Source organism: Petaurus breviceps, unplaced genomic scaffold, assembly GCF_028583685.1.
Source record: "Petaurus breviceps papuanus isolate PSGF00001 unplaced genomic scaffold, PetGlider_PUasm1.0 370, whole genome shotgun sequence".
Classification (NCBI taxonomy): domain Eukaryota; kingdom Metazoa; phylum Chordata; class Mammalia; order Diprotodontia; family Petauridae; genus Petaurus; species Petaurus breviceps.
In genome coordinates, this window is record NW_027186297.1 from 340,983 (window position 1) to 357,925 (window position 16,943).

The 16,943-nt window shown below is 51.2% G+C and overlaps 1 protein-coding gene across 4 annotated transcripts in view; it reads left to right on the top strand.

Moving 5' to 3' along the window:
• Nucleotides 1-16,943, top strand: part of PPARA (peroxisome proliferator activated receptor alpha) — a 56,484-nt gene that overhangs the window by 29,644 nt on the left and 9,897 nt on the right. For all 4 annotated transcript variants that reach the window (XM_069099308.1, XM_069099307.1, XM_069099310.1 and 1 more), the window contains exons 2-5: nt 1,322-1,565; nt 4,475-4,635; nt 5,988-6,126; nt 7,695-7,897. In XM_069099308.1, coding sequence (XP_068955409.1) covers nt 1,361-1,565; nt 4,475-4,635; nt 5,988-6,126; nt 7,695-7,897 — 708 coding nt within the window. In that variant the 5' untranslated portion in view covers nt 1,322-1,360. The remainder of the gene's footprint in view (nt 1-1,321; nt 1,566-4,474; nt 4,636-5,987; nt 6,127-7,694; nt 7,898-16,943) is intronic.

Here is a 16,943-nt window from a genome sequence, read left to right on the forward strand (position 1 = left end):
AAAACTAGCAGACCTGAAGTATTCTCAAGATCCTCTGAGCTCCATAAGCACATCAGAAAAAAAGGTTTGCCCCACAGGGCCCCAACCTGGTGAAGGCAGGCCAGTCTGGTAATCCTCACTGTCCTTTACCTACACTCACACCACAAGCCTTTCATGGTCTGTTCTAGAATTTTCCCAGGGGTGCAAGGCAAACCCCCTGGCTTGGAGCTGTCCAACTGTTCTGCATCTTTTTTGCAAGTTTGGTGTCTGCCCTGGTCCAGGCCTGTGCCACCCCCCCCCCAAATCTTCCACAGTGTCTCAGAATCACAGGCGGTCAGATGGTTGGTCTCCTACCCTAGCTTCTAGTATCTGTACACTCCTAGTTAAAAGTTGAGGTGGAGGATGAGTTCTCTGAGACATCGATTGATCCCTTCAGATCTCACCCACCTCCATTTTCCCTCTTCATTGGAAAGGTTTTCTTTTGGGTCTTAAATTTTCTTTTTAGGTTCTGGCCCTTTGTGGGCTGACTTCACTACAGCAAAGGCTCCTGACCCTTCTTGTGTCAGGCAGGTGAAGCTTGAATCATTTTTAAATGCACAAAATAAAATACCTGGGATTACAAAGCAAACCAATTAGATAGATAGATAGATAGATAGATAGATAGATAGATAGATAGAGAGATAGATAGATAGATAGATACCATTTTTTCCATCTTCCCCACTCACACCCCATTCCAGGTTAAGAACCCTCACCCTTAGAATTTCAGGGCATGAGATCCAGTCTGTCCTTCCTCTGAACCCTTTCCAATCTGCTTTACTCAGACCTAGGCTACATGTCAGACTATGCCCACCTTTCCTCTGTCACAAATTCTAGCATGAAATGAATGGTCCTCACCCCTTAGGGCTCCTAAAATTTCTGACTGTGGCAGCTGAGAGAAGCCAGAGTACACAGAGTCCTGGGCCTGGAGTCAGGAAGACCTGAGTTCTCATCCAGCCTCAGACACTAGCTGTGGGACTCCGGCTAAATCACTTAACCTCTGTCTGACTCAGTTTCCTCAATTGTAAAATGGGAATAATGACAGTACCTGCCTCCCAGGGTTGTTGTGAGGATCAAATAAGATAATATTTGTGAAGCCCTCTTAGCCTAGCGCCTGGCACATACAAGAACAGTAGAAACATGATGAGGGTGATTAGAATGATTCCGATTGATTGTTTCCTCCTCCACAGAGAATCCAAAGCTGCCTCACTTTCTCCTATTCAGCTATGCCTCAGCTAACAGGTGACATTTTAGCTGAGTAGTATATCTGATTTGGTAAATGGGATCTTTCCCTTCCTCCCTCCAGCTTAAAGACCTTTGAAGGGGCCAGCCTCACCTTGCCAAGATGGTAGATGCAGACAGCCAGATCTGCCCCCTTTCTCCCCTCGGTGATGAGGACCTGGAAAGTCCGCTCTCTGAAGAGTTCCTCCAGGAGATGGGAAGCATCCAGGATATCTCTCCCCTTGGCGAGGACAGCTCTGGGGCCTTCGGCTTTGCTGAGTGTCAGTGCTTGGGAAGTGGGCCAGGATCGGATGGCTCTGTCATTACAGGTTGGTGCTTTATTTTCTGGCACATTTCTTTAGACTTTTGTTCTCAGACAAAACCATTTCACCTGTGCAAAAAATCAATTAAAGAAAAACACTTATTGAGTACCTGCTGTGTTCCAGGTGCTGTGCTAAGCTCTGGAGATACAAAAAGAGGCAAATGACAGTCCCTGGCCTCAAGGAGCTCATACTGTAATGAGAGGGGGGCTCTATAAAGCAAGTTGCGTACAAGATAAAAGGGAAATAACGAAGAGACAGAAGATAGCAGAGTTAGGAGGGTCTGGGGAGGCTCCCTGTAGAGGGCAGGATTTTAGCTGGGACTTAAAGGGAAGGTGGGAGGTGGAACTGAGGAGGGAGGCCATTCTAGCGTAGCAGGGATGACTGGAGAAAATGCCCAGAACTGAGAGCCTTCTTGTTGGTGAAGCAGCCGGGAGCCTGGGGTCACTAGAGTGAAGAGAACATGTCCAGTGTACCAAGACCAGAAGGGAGGAGGGGACAGGTTATGAAGGACTTTGAATGCCAAGCAGAGCATTTTGTACTTGATCCTGGAGGCCAGAGGGAGCCACTGGACATGTTTGGACCTGTGCTTTAGGAAAATCACTTCAGTGGCTGAATGGAGATTGGTCTGGGGTGGGGAGAGCCTTGAGGCACGCAGACTCTGCCCCCAGCAGCTACTGCCATAGTCCATGTGTGAGGAGGGACTGCATCAGAGGAGAGGAGGGGGCATATTTGAGAGACAGTACAGAAGCCTTGGCATAATTTTGGACCTGGGGAAGCGGTAAGAAATAATGAGGTGTTCTAGCATGACAGGTTGTGAGTGTGGGAAACTGGAGGATGGGGTGCCCTCGACAGTAATAGGGAAGGTTTAGGGGCAGAAATCACAAACATCGTTTGGGTTTGGGACATACCGAATTTAAGATGTCTACTAGATGTTCAGTTAGAGATGTCTGAACAGCAGAGGAAGGTCAGCAGAGCCTGGGGCAGGAAACGGTTATTTGAAGAATTGTCATCCTAAAGATGGTGATGAAATTCCGGGGCGCTGATGAACTCACCCAGGGAAGTAGTACAGAGGGAGAAGAGCAGAGGTCCCAGGTAGAGCCCTGGGGACACCCCTGGTTAGAAGGCGTGATCTGAAGGAGACTCTGACCCAAGGAGACTAAGAAGAAACGGTCAAAAAGGGAGAAGTACTGGGGGAGGGAGAGGTCCCCAAACCTGTAAGATTAGTAACAGAAAGGTCATACACAAACCTGCTTCATATCTGAAGTAAACTGTGCATTAACACTGCAGGTGCTAATTTGGTGGTCTTAGCCCACCAAGCACACCAGAGTGGGGAGCCGCTGATGGACATTCAGTGGGGACCATTGTGGTTAAGAGGGGCAGCTTACACAGCATGCCAAAGCAGCGGGCGCCCCCAGATGGCAGACCTGCCAGCTGGCCACAGGGCATCCCACTGTGTGCCAGCCCTGTCAGTCAGGCTCTCCCTCCCAGTTTTGCTCTCTGGGGGGTGACCTGTTGGACCAGTTTCAAAGAGAAGGGCTCCTTTAAAAAGCGATTTTTCTAGTCATAATTAGATTTCTGTTTCCAACTAATCTGATCCTTTGTTACACTTTTCCCAAACTGATGCAAGTTACCAATGGAGAAGGGCTTCATCTAAAGCATATTTACTTTTTACAAAAGGTTAAACCTTGGAAGCCTAGCGAGTGAAGGTGCATTGTTCTGAGCAAACAAGAAGCTTCGTGTTTTCCTCCTAAGCACAGTACTTGGAGGCTTCGTTCTGGTAGCAGGGAGACTGGGGAAAGAGTTTCTCTAATCAGACAAATTACTGCAATAATCGATTAAGAGGAGGGCTAACTTCATGTCCTAAGAGTCAAATGCATGTGGCCTGGAAATTAAGAGGGTCCCCAGGAAGTCCGGTAGATTTGTTCTGCGTCCATTCGTGCAGTGACTTAGCTAATGGAGGCAGGGGGCATTAGAGCAGCTCAGAATCCTAGTAGGCTGGGGATGGGAGAAGATAGGAATGGGAGTATGGCCCCAAGGGGAAGGGGCTCAGCCTTCCGGGGAGGTGGGGAGAAGGGAGAGGGCTCTGAGGCAGAGACCCTCGATTCCCTGCCTCAGTAAGAGGAGTCAGCAGGCAGGGAGGCTTTTGTCTTAGCCCAAAGAGCCACAGGCTGCAGGGACTATGAATGGGGTCTTGTCTAAGGAGTGGTAATGACAGTCTTCCACTGAGACCAGTGAGAACATTCCAGCCCTGACTAGAGGCACCGAGGGAGGAAAGGTTTTCCTGCATCTCCTTCAGGGTGTTCCTGTGGGCAGGACATAGGAACCAGCCTTCTAGTCTCTCTTCTGCTGCTCGGGGCTGTCCTGCTGGGTGGGCAGAGGGTTTTTTCCTGTGCTCCAGAGCAGGCTTCCTCTACTCCTGACCATGGGGAGCAAGGGAGGGAGGGGCTCCTGACATACCTTCCTCCTAAAGCCGAAGCTGTCTTTACTGGGCTGTGGGTTGCTCCCCTCCCCCTCCCCTGCACCCATTAGATTACAAGCTTCTTGAGGACAGGGGCTGTCTTTCTTTTTTCTACTTGTATCACCAGGGCTTAGCACAGTGCCTGGTACACTGTGGGCCCTCAATATTGGATTTAATTGGCTTGGTTTCCTCCCTCATTGGACCCACCTGGGCACCTACTGCCCAGAGCACAGGGGGCAGCAATCCCCCACCTTGCCCCAGTGCCAGAATGTTCTGTCTGTGTACAGACTTTTGCAATGGTCACCACTGGCCCAAGAGTCACTTCCCAGGCTTCTCACACTTTTTTCGGTGGCACTCTTATGAGTCACAATTCCGTAGATGGTTCTCCCACAGATAGCCTTTGGGCAGTGGGATGCTGTGACCTCTGGCGCTCACCAGAATCTTCCCTTTCCCTCAGACACCCTCTCCCCAGCGTCCAGTCCTTCGTCTGTGAATTACACCCCAGCTGCAGGCAGTGCCGATGATTCTTCCAGTGCCACGTTAAACATCGAGTGCAGAATTTGTGGGGACAAAGCCTCTGGCTACCATTACGGCGTACATGCCTGTGAAGGTTGCAAGGTAAGTGGGGCAGCTGCCAGGCTGTGAGCACAGCAGCTCACCGGGAACAAGTGGCCAGCCGAAATGTTGGGTGAAGTCTGGAGGGCCTCGGCCTGGGTCTGCGTCTGGGCTTGACTGTCCCCTCAGCTGCAGAGGAAGGGATGAGAAGAAAAGGCCCTTCTAGGACCTGACACTTGTCTGTTCCATCCATCTAAAAGGAAAGAACGTCCCACAGGCCGCGTGCCCTCCTCCTGGGGTTCTCCTTTCCTTCGGTGGAGTCTCTCTAATGGTCATGGGGAGCATCCTGGGGGTCGAGGTATTGTCTGGACCCCTCGAATCACTAAGCCACTGGCCAGCCATACACAAACTTAGAGAATCATCCTCTCTTGAGGGAGGCGTGCCGGGCATCACCTCCCACAAAGTAGGAGCCTTTGGCCCTGCAGCAACCCATTCTCCTAGGCCCCTCCCAGCTCTGGCTGGGCCACTGGCATCCAGCTGCAGTCCAAGGACCAGCCTCACTAAGTACAGAGAGGTCACAAAGGCTATACCAGGTCTGAACACAGCAAGTCATGGAGCGGGTCCATCTGTGCCAGTGAAGGATTGGGATATGCAATGAGGCCTTTGCAGGCCCAGGACGTGGCCAGGGTGTGAGCTGTGACACAGCAGGAGGCTGGGTTAGAAAGTGTGTGTCACTGGCTCCACTGGCTTTGGGCCTTTTTATGGGAGGAAAATGAATTCCCCTTCCAATACATGCATACCAGGCATTTCTCCCCACCCCCAGCCCCCGATGTAGACTCAACTCTGTGGCCAGACTATGTGAGGAGAGAGAGGCTCCAGGCTGCCTAATGTTTCTCTCTAGCCGTGGCCTTGAGGTTTACACCCTTAAAAAGTGAGGAGGTGAGAGAACCTTTATGCTGATCAGAACTTTTTTAACAGGGAATTTACTTTCCCCTTAAATTTAAGTCACTGGTGGGGGCCCCCCTCCAGGCCCACTCGCCCCAGGCACCTCTCAGTAAAGTCTCCAGTGCCCCAGACCACCTCCACACCACAACAAGGCACCAGCGTCAGGCTTCTGGACAGCTGGCACCGCACCTGTAGTTCAAAATGCCGGGCCAGGCACCCAGAAGGGCAGCCACATGGGGGCCTCCTGGGAGCCCGGGCAGCACCCACATCCTTGTGCCATGATGTGGGAGGTTATGGGCTGCTCCCTTCTGTTGGGAGCCACACTAAAGAAACCTCAGCTTCTTGAGGGTCGGGGGGGGGGGGCGGGGAGGGGGCCTCAGAGACGCCAGAAAGGGACAGAGCAGCTCAGTGGCCTGAGGGTCAAGGCATGATTCCTAGTTGTCACTAAAATGCACTGTAATCTCTCCCAGGGGTTTTTCCGGAGGACCATCCGCCTAAAGCTGGCCTATGACAAGTGTGACCGCAGCTGCAAGATTCAAAAGAAGAATCGTAACAAATGTCAATATTGTCGTTTCCAGAAGTGCCTTTCAGTTGGAATGTCACACAATGGTAGGTAAGGCCACCCTTCCCCTCTCTGGCCCTCCTGCCCTCTCTCCTTCCATCCCTCTCTCTTTCCTTCCCTCCTCTCACTCCTTCCCTTCTTCATGCCTTCTTCCTTGCTTCCCTCTCTTCTTCCCTCTCTCCTTCCATCCCTCTCTCTTTCCTTCCCTCCTCTCACTCCTTCCCTTCTTCATACCTTCTTCCTTGCTTCCCTCTCTTCTTCCTTCCCTCCCTTCCTCCCTTGCACCTTCCCTCTTTCCATCCCTTTCTCTTTTCCTTCCCCCTCCCTCCTTCCCTGCTCCTCCCCTCCCTCCCTCCTTCCCTGCTCCTTCCCTCTCTCCCTCCCTGGGTTTCATTCGTTTTTCAGAGTCCCACTGGGTGGTCCCTCTTGGTATTCCACTGCTTAACCACCATAACATGCTTTTCATTCAGAGAGTCCTGAGGATGGGGGGGGATGGGGAGTTGAGCTCTCATTGGAGAAAGAAAAGGGGATGGTTTTGTTCCTGAGGAAGAGGATAACAGCCTCCCAGGACTCTGTATTTCTGAATTTGCTTCCAAGCCTGAAAGATGGCCTCAGCTAAAATCCTGCCCAGACGCTTCCATGGGCGTGGGGGTGGGGGCCTATGATGCTGGAAGGCCAGCCTGCCGGTGGAGCTTCTCCAAGATAGACAGGGCCCCCACGAGTGGCTGAATCAGCTCATGGGGTGCAGGGGGGGGGGCGGAGGAGGCAAGGGCTTTGATTCCTCAGGGATCAGCCCTCCTGCAGGGAGAGGAAGAGGCCACCTGGGTGAAGGCACTGTGAGTCCCCTAGGGGTGACAAGCCAGAGCCAGGGACAAGCATCACGTGCATTTCTCATATTCTAGAGCATTAGGAGAGGCTTGCAAGGTTGGGGCTTTGCTCCCCAGTGCTTTCCACATGAGCCTCTAAGCCCTGCCTTTGGGCAGGATCCATCTCCTGGGGTGGGCGCTGGACCATCCCCAGCTCAGCTCCCAAAGCCCAGGCTTCAGGTCCCCCACACCCAAACATGCTCATAGATGGGCTCCTTGTCTATCTGTGGGTACAGAGACCAGAAATAAGCTCCCCGCCAGGACCGAGCTCTGACCCACACCCCAGCAGCCTCATGGACCACCTATTCTGCCTGCAGAGTGCCAAGCAAGCAGCCACGGGAGGGCATCCTACCATCTAAATACCCAGCGTTTCTGATCTGAGAGATTGTGCCCCTCCCCCCCAGCTTTCTAATCCATCTTTCAAGTCTAGCATCTACACCTTCCATTTGTGTCCAAGAGGTCTTTGTTATGTGTGGAGCACTGAGTAGGGCTTCTCCCCTCCCTACACAGTGAAATTCTGACTTCCATGTTCACCTTGACCTTGTCATTAGAATGCAAATGCAAACAGTACCAGGAAATGGCCTTTTATCTTACTGGTCCGTTTTTTTTTTTTTTTAGCAGTAGCCTCGATCCCCTCCCGAATGGGGGCACCGGGCCACGAGTCATTCATTTTCATTTTAGGCATGAGACTGTTCCTTGTGACATGAGTTTAATTTCTGTCAATATTTCTCCCCCATCTTTCCCCCCAGCCATCCGCTTCGGGAGAATGCCGAGGTCAGAAAAGGCAAAATTAAAGGCAGAGATTCTCACGTGTGAACATGAGCTGGAGGACTCGCAGGTTGCAGACCTCAAGTCTCTTGCCAAGCGCATCTATGAAGCCTACCTGAAAAACTTTAACATGAACAAGATCAAGGCCAGAATCATCCTGGCGGGGAAAGCCAGCAACAACCCAGTAGGTGTCTCTGTGTCCATTTTACTGCGGGTGCCAACTGGAAGGGGGTCAGTGTAGAGCCCAGAGACCTCGGTGCCGATCAGCTGTCTTCCTGACCCTTCACTTTCTAATAGAAGAAAGCAAGAAACTGAGGCTCTGTATAGTGGAGGAGAGGAGAGGGGACAGGAGAGAGGGGAGGGGAGGAGAGGAGAGGGGACCGGAGAGAGGGGAGGGGAGAGGAGACGAGGGCCCTGCCCCAAGGCTAAGAGCCAGGACTAGAACACAACTCTTCGGACTTTTATTGGTGCCTTCCTTGATCTTGATGATTTCACAGCTCAGTTCTTTTACTTTTTCCATTGATACTGTTGTAATATTCCTTTAGCTTGTTATCCTGGTTCCTCTCCCTTCACTCTGCATCAGTTCATAGAAGTCTTCCCAGGCTTCTCTGCATTCCTCACATGCACCATTTCTTCTTTTTCAGTCATTCAGGCATGTCCAACTCTGCTTGACCCCATGAGGTTTTGTCCATTGGGTTTTCTTGACAAAATATTGGAGTGGTTTCCTCCTTCAGTACACAGATGAAGAATTGAGACAAATAAGGGTTAAGTGACTTGCCCAGGGTCACATAGCTATTAAGTCTCTGAAGCCAGACTTCCCAATTCTAAGCTCTATCCAATGCACATTAGCTGCTGTATCATTCCTTCTAGCTCAGCAATATTCCATTACAAGTTGGTGGACCCCATTTTGTTTAGCCATCTCCCAATCAAAGGGCATCTACTTTATTTCCAGGTTTTTTCACTACATGGCTTGCGGTGAGTGTTTTGGGGTCTATGGGGATCTTTCTTTGACCTCCTTAAGGTATTTGAATGACTGTGGGATCTCTGGGTCGAAGGGTATGGATGTGTCAGTCACTTTATTAACATAGCTCAAGATGGCTATTCGGAATGGTGGGGCCAATTCACAACTCCACCAACAGCTGCGTTAGCGTATTGAGCCCACTCAGTCTCGGTTGCTGCTTCTCTTATCATCTTTGCCAATTTCCTGGGTGTGCAGTAAACCTCAGAATGGTTTTGATTGGCTTTTCTCTGTTGCTGTTGAATGCTTTGGCATGATCTTTCATGGTCCTGCTCATTGTCTGCAATTCTCTTGAGAAATGTTTGTTCCTCTCCTGCGACACTCACCAATTGGGAAAAGAGCGGCTCTTGTCTGTTTGCCGTCAGACAATCATTGTCCCAAAAAGCACAGATGACAAATCGGTGGGCCACAACCATTCAACTGAGAGTCACTGGAGTCAATTCCTGTTTTCTCTCTTTGTTTAGCACACTATGGGGGAGGGAGTGATGAACTAGGAGTCAGAGGTAGATCTGGGTTCAAATCCCCCCTTAGACACTGTGTGACCTTAAGCAAGTCACTTATTCTCTCAGACACAGTTTCCTCTTCCACAAATAGGTGACTATTAAGGATCCGTGTCTATAAAGTGCTTTGCAGATGGTATGGTGCAACAGTTGTATCTGCCAAGGCTGTTATCACTTGTGATGATTGTGGAATGGAAAGAGAAGAATTCCCACGTTTTAGAGAAAATGCAGCAGGTCATTGGGAATTTTAAAAATGCTTTGTTTTAAAATCTCTTATCTCATTCATTCATTCCTGAATGAATCTCCCATTCATTCCTGCTCCCACCCCTTATTCCACTCCTCAGGTCTCCCCTCTTTCTTCCCCCCACACAACCTATGATCTAGACCTCCTACACTTAGTAGCAGCAGGAGTGTTGGGGCAGAGGGGCTGTGTGTGTCGGCAGGCAGGCTTTGGGGAGGGACCCCTCGGGCCCCTCATCCCCAAACACTTCTCAGACCACACTATCACCATTCACCCAAGTTCCTTCCTAGTTGCTGATCCCCTGGGCTTGAACTGATCACTGAATGCCTTCCCACAGTAGCCAGTCTGGTCCTAGCACTGGTGGATGAAAGTCTGGGGCATCTTCTTTCCAAACGTGGTCAGACAAGTTTCTTCTGTGCTAATGAGTAGTTTGAAGCCGCTCCTATTCTGAGTTATAAAAGGAGGTTTTTCGTTTTTCACAAGCTGCTTACTTTCATGAACACACCAAGCCTCCTTTTACAGAGCCTTTCATTCTGCGGGATATCCCCAATTAAAGAGCAGCAGGTCGTTTTGAAGTTTAAACAACCCCTATTTATTAAATTGGTAGAATTGTACCCTGGCTGAGGAGCCCAAAGGCTCAATAGCAGTGGAAGCAGGTCGCGCCCCCTGCTGGGAGGGGGAAAGAAAGCAGAAATGCCCGACGGCATTCTTGTGATCAGCTTGGGCTGTTTTTCAGAGAAGATTTGAGGAGAGGAATGCGGGGTTTTGCAGCCAAGAAGGTAACTGATCCCTTTGGGGACCTAGCGCTCTCTCGCCTGGGCTTGGCCCCATGGGGTTGGCTTTTGCAGCTTTCCTGCTGGAGACTGGTTTTGACAATGACTTGAGATAAGGCAAGGTCAGGTTCCTCTGAGGACACACACAGATACACACACATGCATAGATGCACACACACATACACGTACACCCTCCACACTCACACATATAGACACATACACTCACATACACACAGAGACATACACACACACACCCTCCACACTCACACACACAGACACACTTACATACACACATATACACACATATACACAGAGATATACACACACCCTCCACACTCTCTCTGTCTCTCTCACACACACACACACACACACACACTCAGAGAAGAATCTGTTTTCTATTTCGATCCTGCCAGGAGGGCTAGATGGGTATATAGGGTATTCAGGGGGGATGAGTCCCTCCGGTGGGAGGGCTTGCCAAGCCCTTTTGGGGGCTGCTTGTCCACCTTTGCTGTCTACCTGTCCCCCAGCTCTTGCCTGTGGCTCCAAGGAGCTGGAGCGTGCATGGTGGCCACTCCCTGGTAAATGGTCTTGGCAAACAGGCCAAACCAGGTGCAGGGTACCAACAGGCCTCAGACTCACTGTGAGTGTCTCATGGGGTGTCTGCCCACGTGTAATGTGGGTACACGAGGACTGCCCCCAGTGGAATGGGCAGAAGAGAACGATTTGTTCCAACAACCACGAAAGTGGCTGATGCAGGCACCGTGAGTGCTTGGAGCTTGGTCAGACACTGAGGATGCCAAGGTCGCCCACTGCTTCCCCGCCATCCCCACCCGTTCGCACTCTTGTCCTGCCACTGAATTTGAACGGCTCAGGGAGACAGAGCGAGGCGGAAGGTGGTGCAGCCTGGCCTCATTCAGACCCAATTCACCCACAAGCCATGATATCACCGTGTAGTGGCAGCAGTCCTCTTTGAAAACAAAGGAGGAGGAGCCGCTAGGTGGCTCAGTGAATAGAGCACCGGCCCTGGAGTCAGGAGGACCTGAGTTCAAATCTGGCCTCAGACACTTAACATGTACTAGCTGTGTGACCTTGGGCAAGTCACTTAACCCCAACTGCCCTGCCCTCCCCCCTCCAAAAAAGCAAAAAGAAAGAAAGAAAGGAAGGAAGGAAGGAAGGAAGGAAGGAAGGAAGGAAGGAAGGAAGGAAGGAAGGAAGGAAGGAAGGAAGGAAGGAAGGAAGAGGAAAGAAAAGAAAAGAAAGGACGAAGAGCCAGAAGAACCTCCATGCCATGTGTCCCACTCCAGGGATGGGGGCGAGGACGATCTGCAGTCACTGGGGCCCAGGGACCGCTCAGTGAATCCCATTCAATAGACACCATGAATTTTCCCTGGGGAGCTTGGCTCTCTGCTTTTCCTGTGGTGCAGAGCACTGCCCCCTGGCCATCCCACTGCCTGTGTTGGAACACCGCGGCCCTCTGTTCACCAAAGAAGACGGGCATCTTCCACTGGATGAGGGCCCTCTGCTGGTGCCACACAGAGGCCAGTGACTGGGCAGCCTTGGGCATTTTCTTGGGTTCTCACCAGGGGCCTCAGAACACCATCCACAAGGCCACACTGACCTTTGTTCTTCTTCCAAGGCAATGGAGTATAAGAGGGAGGAGATGATAGGAAAGCCCAGGTCCGGGTGAGAGAAGCCTGAGAAAATGGGGCTGGCGCCCTGAAAAGTCTGTTGTGTACATGGTTCACTCCAGAAGCACAGATATTCACCGGGGTCCGGCCCGTCCCTGACCAGGCTCAGTCCTGGGGGAGCATGAAGAAGAGAGGGAGGCTGTGCCTGTCCTTGGCCAAACAGGAAAGCCAAGGCTGGCTGTTTCCCCTCTCCACACCTTTGTAATGGGCTGGCTCTCCCCTTATCCAGAATGCCCTTCTTCTGACGCCACCCCCCCTAGAATGTCCGCGGCTCCATCCCCTCCTCTCCAGTGAGGCCTTTCCTAATTCCCATCCCTCCCACACCCACCCCAGCATCACCTTGTCGTCACTTCACATACACACAGAAATACATATATGTGTCATAAACACATCTTTGTGTCTCCTTATGTATGTATGGGCTGTTTCCCTCAGAGGACAGGGACTGTTTCATTTTTTTCCTTGTGTCTCTAGAATCCAGCACAGGGCCTGGCACAGTGTAGATGTTTAATGAATGTTTATTGATAGACTGATGAATGAAATAGTCACGTAACCAAAATACCAAGAGAACAGAGGGGCAGAGGGCGCTCCAGTTGGGGAGGAGAGGAACTCAGGGAGAGCTCTAGGAGGGGGCAGCATCAGCTCTGGGCCTTGAAGGCTCGGTAATGGAGGAAAAGGGCATTTGGAAGATGAAGAGGCCAGTTAGAGACAGGAAGGAGAGAGGCCAGTGAGAAGTCGGGGGGTGGGGGGCGTAGCAGCCCGCACCCATGCAAACTTCAGTGGGAAAATGATTACCTCTATTAGGAACAAAAGTGGCAAGAACTGTTACTGTCGTTGGCATAAGCACCAGTCGTTATGGAAGCTCCACCAGCAGTAATGGCACGCATTTACATAGCGCTTGAAGTGTGCCGAGCTTTGACAACTACTCCCTCGTTGATGTGGGCTGTGGGTGTGCCTCTCATCTATTCTCATTGCATACTTGTGGAAACTGAGGCTGGAGAGGCGAAGGGCCAAAAACAAATGCTGCTTGCTTCTTTCCTGTTCTCCCCTCTCCCTTCTTAGATCTGATGGCTAGCATCCCTTTGCCCCAGCAGATGCGTCCCAGAAAAGCCAAACAAGGACCCATGCAAATAGCATCTCCGAGGACGGGGCCACTCCCCACACTCTCCTCTTTTCTCCCCGGTGGAAAGCAGTGATGACCTCCTTTCCATCCCCTGGAGTTTTCTGTGGCGGCCAGACCAGTGGAGAGGAGACACCGGATGGCCCAACCCAGGAAGGGCAGGGGAGGGACAAGGCCTGCATAACTGACAAGCAGCATCCCTGGGAAAACGGCAGGGCTGTCACTAGACTCTTAGGACAAAATCCCAGAGCACAGCTAGAGGAACCTGAGAACGCTTCTAGGCCAAGTCTCCTCCCAGAGAGGAGAAAATGAAGACTCTTAGATGGGAAGGATGGGAAGGAGCTTCCTCAAGGTCACTGAGAGGTGATGACAGAAGCAAGATCAGAACCCTGGGCTCCTGACCTCAGTTCTTAGGCCAATACCGCCTCACCCAGCAGAAAAGATCAACAGCACAGCAAGAAGGAAAACCATGGAAACACGCTGAAGTTTTGCCCAAGAATAGAAAGAACTGGGGTTAAACATAAAGTGGAAAGAAAACCTGGAGAATCTCTGAGTCTGGCCCCACTGCCCACCCAGGGCTGGCTGCCTGCTGCACGCCCTCCTGCCCGCCACACCTAGCTACCTTTGCCCAAGGTGTAGGAAGGAAGGGATGCCCTTCCCACCAATTACCCAGGGAGAGGCTTTTCCTCCCTGGCCTCCAGGCTGCCCAGCAGCTGACCTTTGGAGCTTGACTCTGCAGGCTGAGCCCTCAGGAGGAGGGGCAGAGGGATCCAAACTTCCCTTTAGCCTCTTAGAGGGGAAGTCTGGACTTTGGAGGTGGCTGCTGCTTCCAGCACCCCTCATCTGTCTGACCTGAGCGGACGGGGCTGATGCAGGGGCACCCCAAGATCTGTCATCAAAGGAGAACATCTTATGGCTGTGAACCCCCAGTCCTGGAAGGAAGGTGGGCAGGGTGTGCCCCTGTCTCCAGGATGCAGCCTTTGATACTTAGCATGAGCAGGCCCACAAGTTCATGCTTGATTAAATACCTCCCTCCTTAAGAGCTTGGGAGAAGCCTGGCCAGGGGTTCCAAGAACAGCATCAGCTTCTTGGATGAAGAAGTCCTTCTCTCCAGGCCTTGCATAAAGAATGGGATTTCAGTTGGAATTCATCAGGAATCTCAGAATGGACAGGAATGCTATTACCCTTTCCTTCATAGACTTCTGACTCTGCTGGTGAAGTCTTTAAAGTCTGCATCAGTCACCAGCCACACTGAATATGCACACGAGTGGATATCCAAGGTCCAAAGATTCCCTTTGGCTACACAAAATCGAGAGGGACCTTACCAGTCCTGGCTGCTGCACCCTCGACAAATGATGTCCCTGGCTATGCTTGAACACTCCCAGTGACAGAGAACTCATTATCTCCCCAGCCCATTCCATCCCCTTTGGAAGAAGTTCTGATGGGGAGGAGGGCTCCTTTTTATATTAAGTACCAATCTGACCTGGAGGTCTTCTTTTGAAGCAGCTCTGGGGAGAGGGATCCCAGCTCTGCCATTCCTTCTCGATGGGATCACTTTCTCTGAGCCTCAGTTTTGTGATGTATAAAATGGGTGGCTCAGTTTTTTGCCCCAGTTACCCCACAGGATTGCTGGGATAAAAGATGGCAGGCCTCCAGAGTGCTTCAGAGGTCTGCAATGTTCTGCTATCTCACCATCGCAGGGACTCCGTGCCCTGGCACAGCGGACAGCCCTCCCAAGACATTTCCATCCTCTGTGAGGATCGGTCTGTTACAGAGCTGCCATGCCTGAGACCAGATGGGGCAGAGCCATGGCCCCACTCTCCTCTGGGCAGCTGGAGTTGTGCTGGCACTTGGGGCTGCCCTGGTGAATTCCAAGCTCAGTCACACAAACAATTACCCAGCAATCCTCGGGGCCTCTTCAAGTAGTGGTTTCTTCTTAACTAGAGTGTCAGATTTTCCTGTAGGATGAACTAGGGATAGATGGGACTAGCCCCTGACCGTGGCCTTCACTGGTCCGGCAGCTCTCCTCAGCTTTGTGGCATCTGGATACTTGGGAAACAAGCCTGAGACTCTTCTTGTCTCTACCCAAGTTGCTGATTAGAGGTGGTGCAGGACCCTGACTCAGGAGTCAGAGGGAGCGGGTTCCAAATCTGCCCCTGCCCCTACCTGCTGCCTCTGTGCCCTCCTCCTCTGGAAGCACAAATCATCTCTTTGGGCCTCAGACTACCGAACTGTATTACTGACCTTTCCATCTTTTTCACAAGAATGACAAGAGATTTTGACCCCTGCTTTGATAGTTTCATGATCTATTTGAACTAGTGACCAAAGGGATTGGAACTGCACCTTGATTCTGGGCTACAGGGAACTCCCAGGTGAGGAGAATCCTTTCACCAAACTCAGGTTGGCACCTTCAAGGATAGCTCGGAGCAACCTGGGCAGGGTGTCAGAGGCAGGACTGCCTGATTCTGAGGCCAGAACTTGTCACCTAGGTAAAAAAGCAGCAAGCTTAGTCTATCACGGCTTGTTGGTGATGAACCCTAGCCATAAATTCACAGAAGACAAAATCCAGGAAAGGGGTCCATGGTAGAACCCATGGCCCCAGGTGTCTAAAGCCCTTCCGATTAGAAGGTAGATTGTGAGATCAGAAGTGAGATTCATACAAGGCTTTCCAGGAAGGTGTCTTCTGGAGAGCACACCTTCAGCCAGGGGAATCAAGTCCAGGAAGTCCAGCAGGAGGAGGCCCCAGCTGGGGTGGGCCTCGGGGGCAGCTCAGCACTATGGAAGGCCACATGCAGAGGAAGGCCTCTCAGTCAAAGGCGTAGAGGGGGCAGGGGATCTGTGCCATGAAGCAGCCCCTGGGGAGGCCACCCCCCCATCTCTGGTGTCCTTCAGTCCTCCTGCCTTCCTGGAATGTCCCAGCTGGACACTTGCCCATCTCCAGGTCTGCTGCACCTCCCTGCTGTCTGATTTTCTCAGAGGTCTCTGACACTGGCCCAGCTGTCACATCCACTAATGACCTGGCCTGGTGTCTTCTCCCCAGAGCTCTTGGGGAGCAACAGGGTGGCCTTGGACCAACTTGCAGTTGGGCAGATAGAGATTCAAACTCTCCCACTGACATTTGTCAGCTATGGGACCACTGGCAAATCACCCCTCAGCCTCAGTTTCCTCATCTGTTAAGCAGGGACTCACAGCTGTAGCACATGCCTCACTGGGTTGTTACATGACTCCCATGAGAGAAAAGATCCAAAGTGCTTGGAATAAATTACCTACTGACCTCATGCCTGTGAAACAAAGAAGCACATGTGCAGCAATGGGGGCACTGAGGTCAGGCATAGGGACTAAGCTGAAGAGAGATTCTCTACGGAGAGGTCGAGTTTCCCTTTTGTGAAAGATTTTGTGGGGATCACACTGAATCATGGGAAACTTCAGGGCCTCTGAGTAGAGATCCAGACCCATTCAAGCATCACCCAATAGTCCACACAGGAAAAATCCAGCAGTGAAGACTGTCTGGTATCCAGATGAGGACACGAGGAATTCTGTGCCTGAGAGTGTGCCATGGAGACTTGGGCAGCCAGGCCTATGGATGGATGCCACAGAGAAATGCTCTTAAAGTGTGAAATAAAATGCATCGGGATCACACAGTAAACCAATAATACTGAAATGCAGTTATCAAGATATTTTTAATTAAAAAATTTTATTTTAGCCAATTACATGTAAGAACAATTTTAACATTCATTGTTTTTTAATTTTGAGTTCCAAATTCTCTCCCTCCCTCTCTCCTCTCCCCCCTCGTTAAGAAGGCAAGTAATTTGATATAGGTTATACATGTGCAGTCACACAAAACATTACATATTAGTCATGCTGTGAAAGAAAAGAAAGGAAGGAAGGAAGGA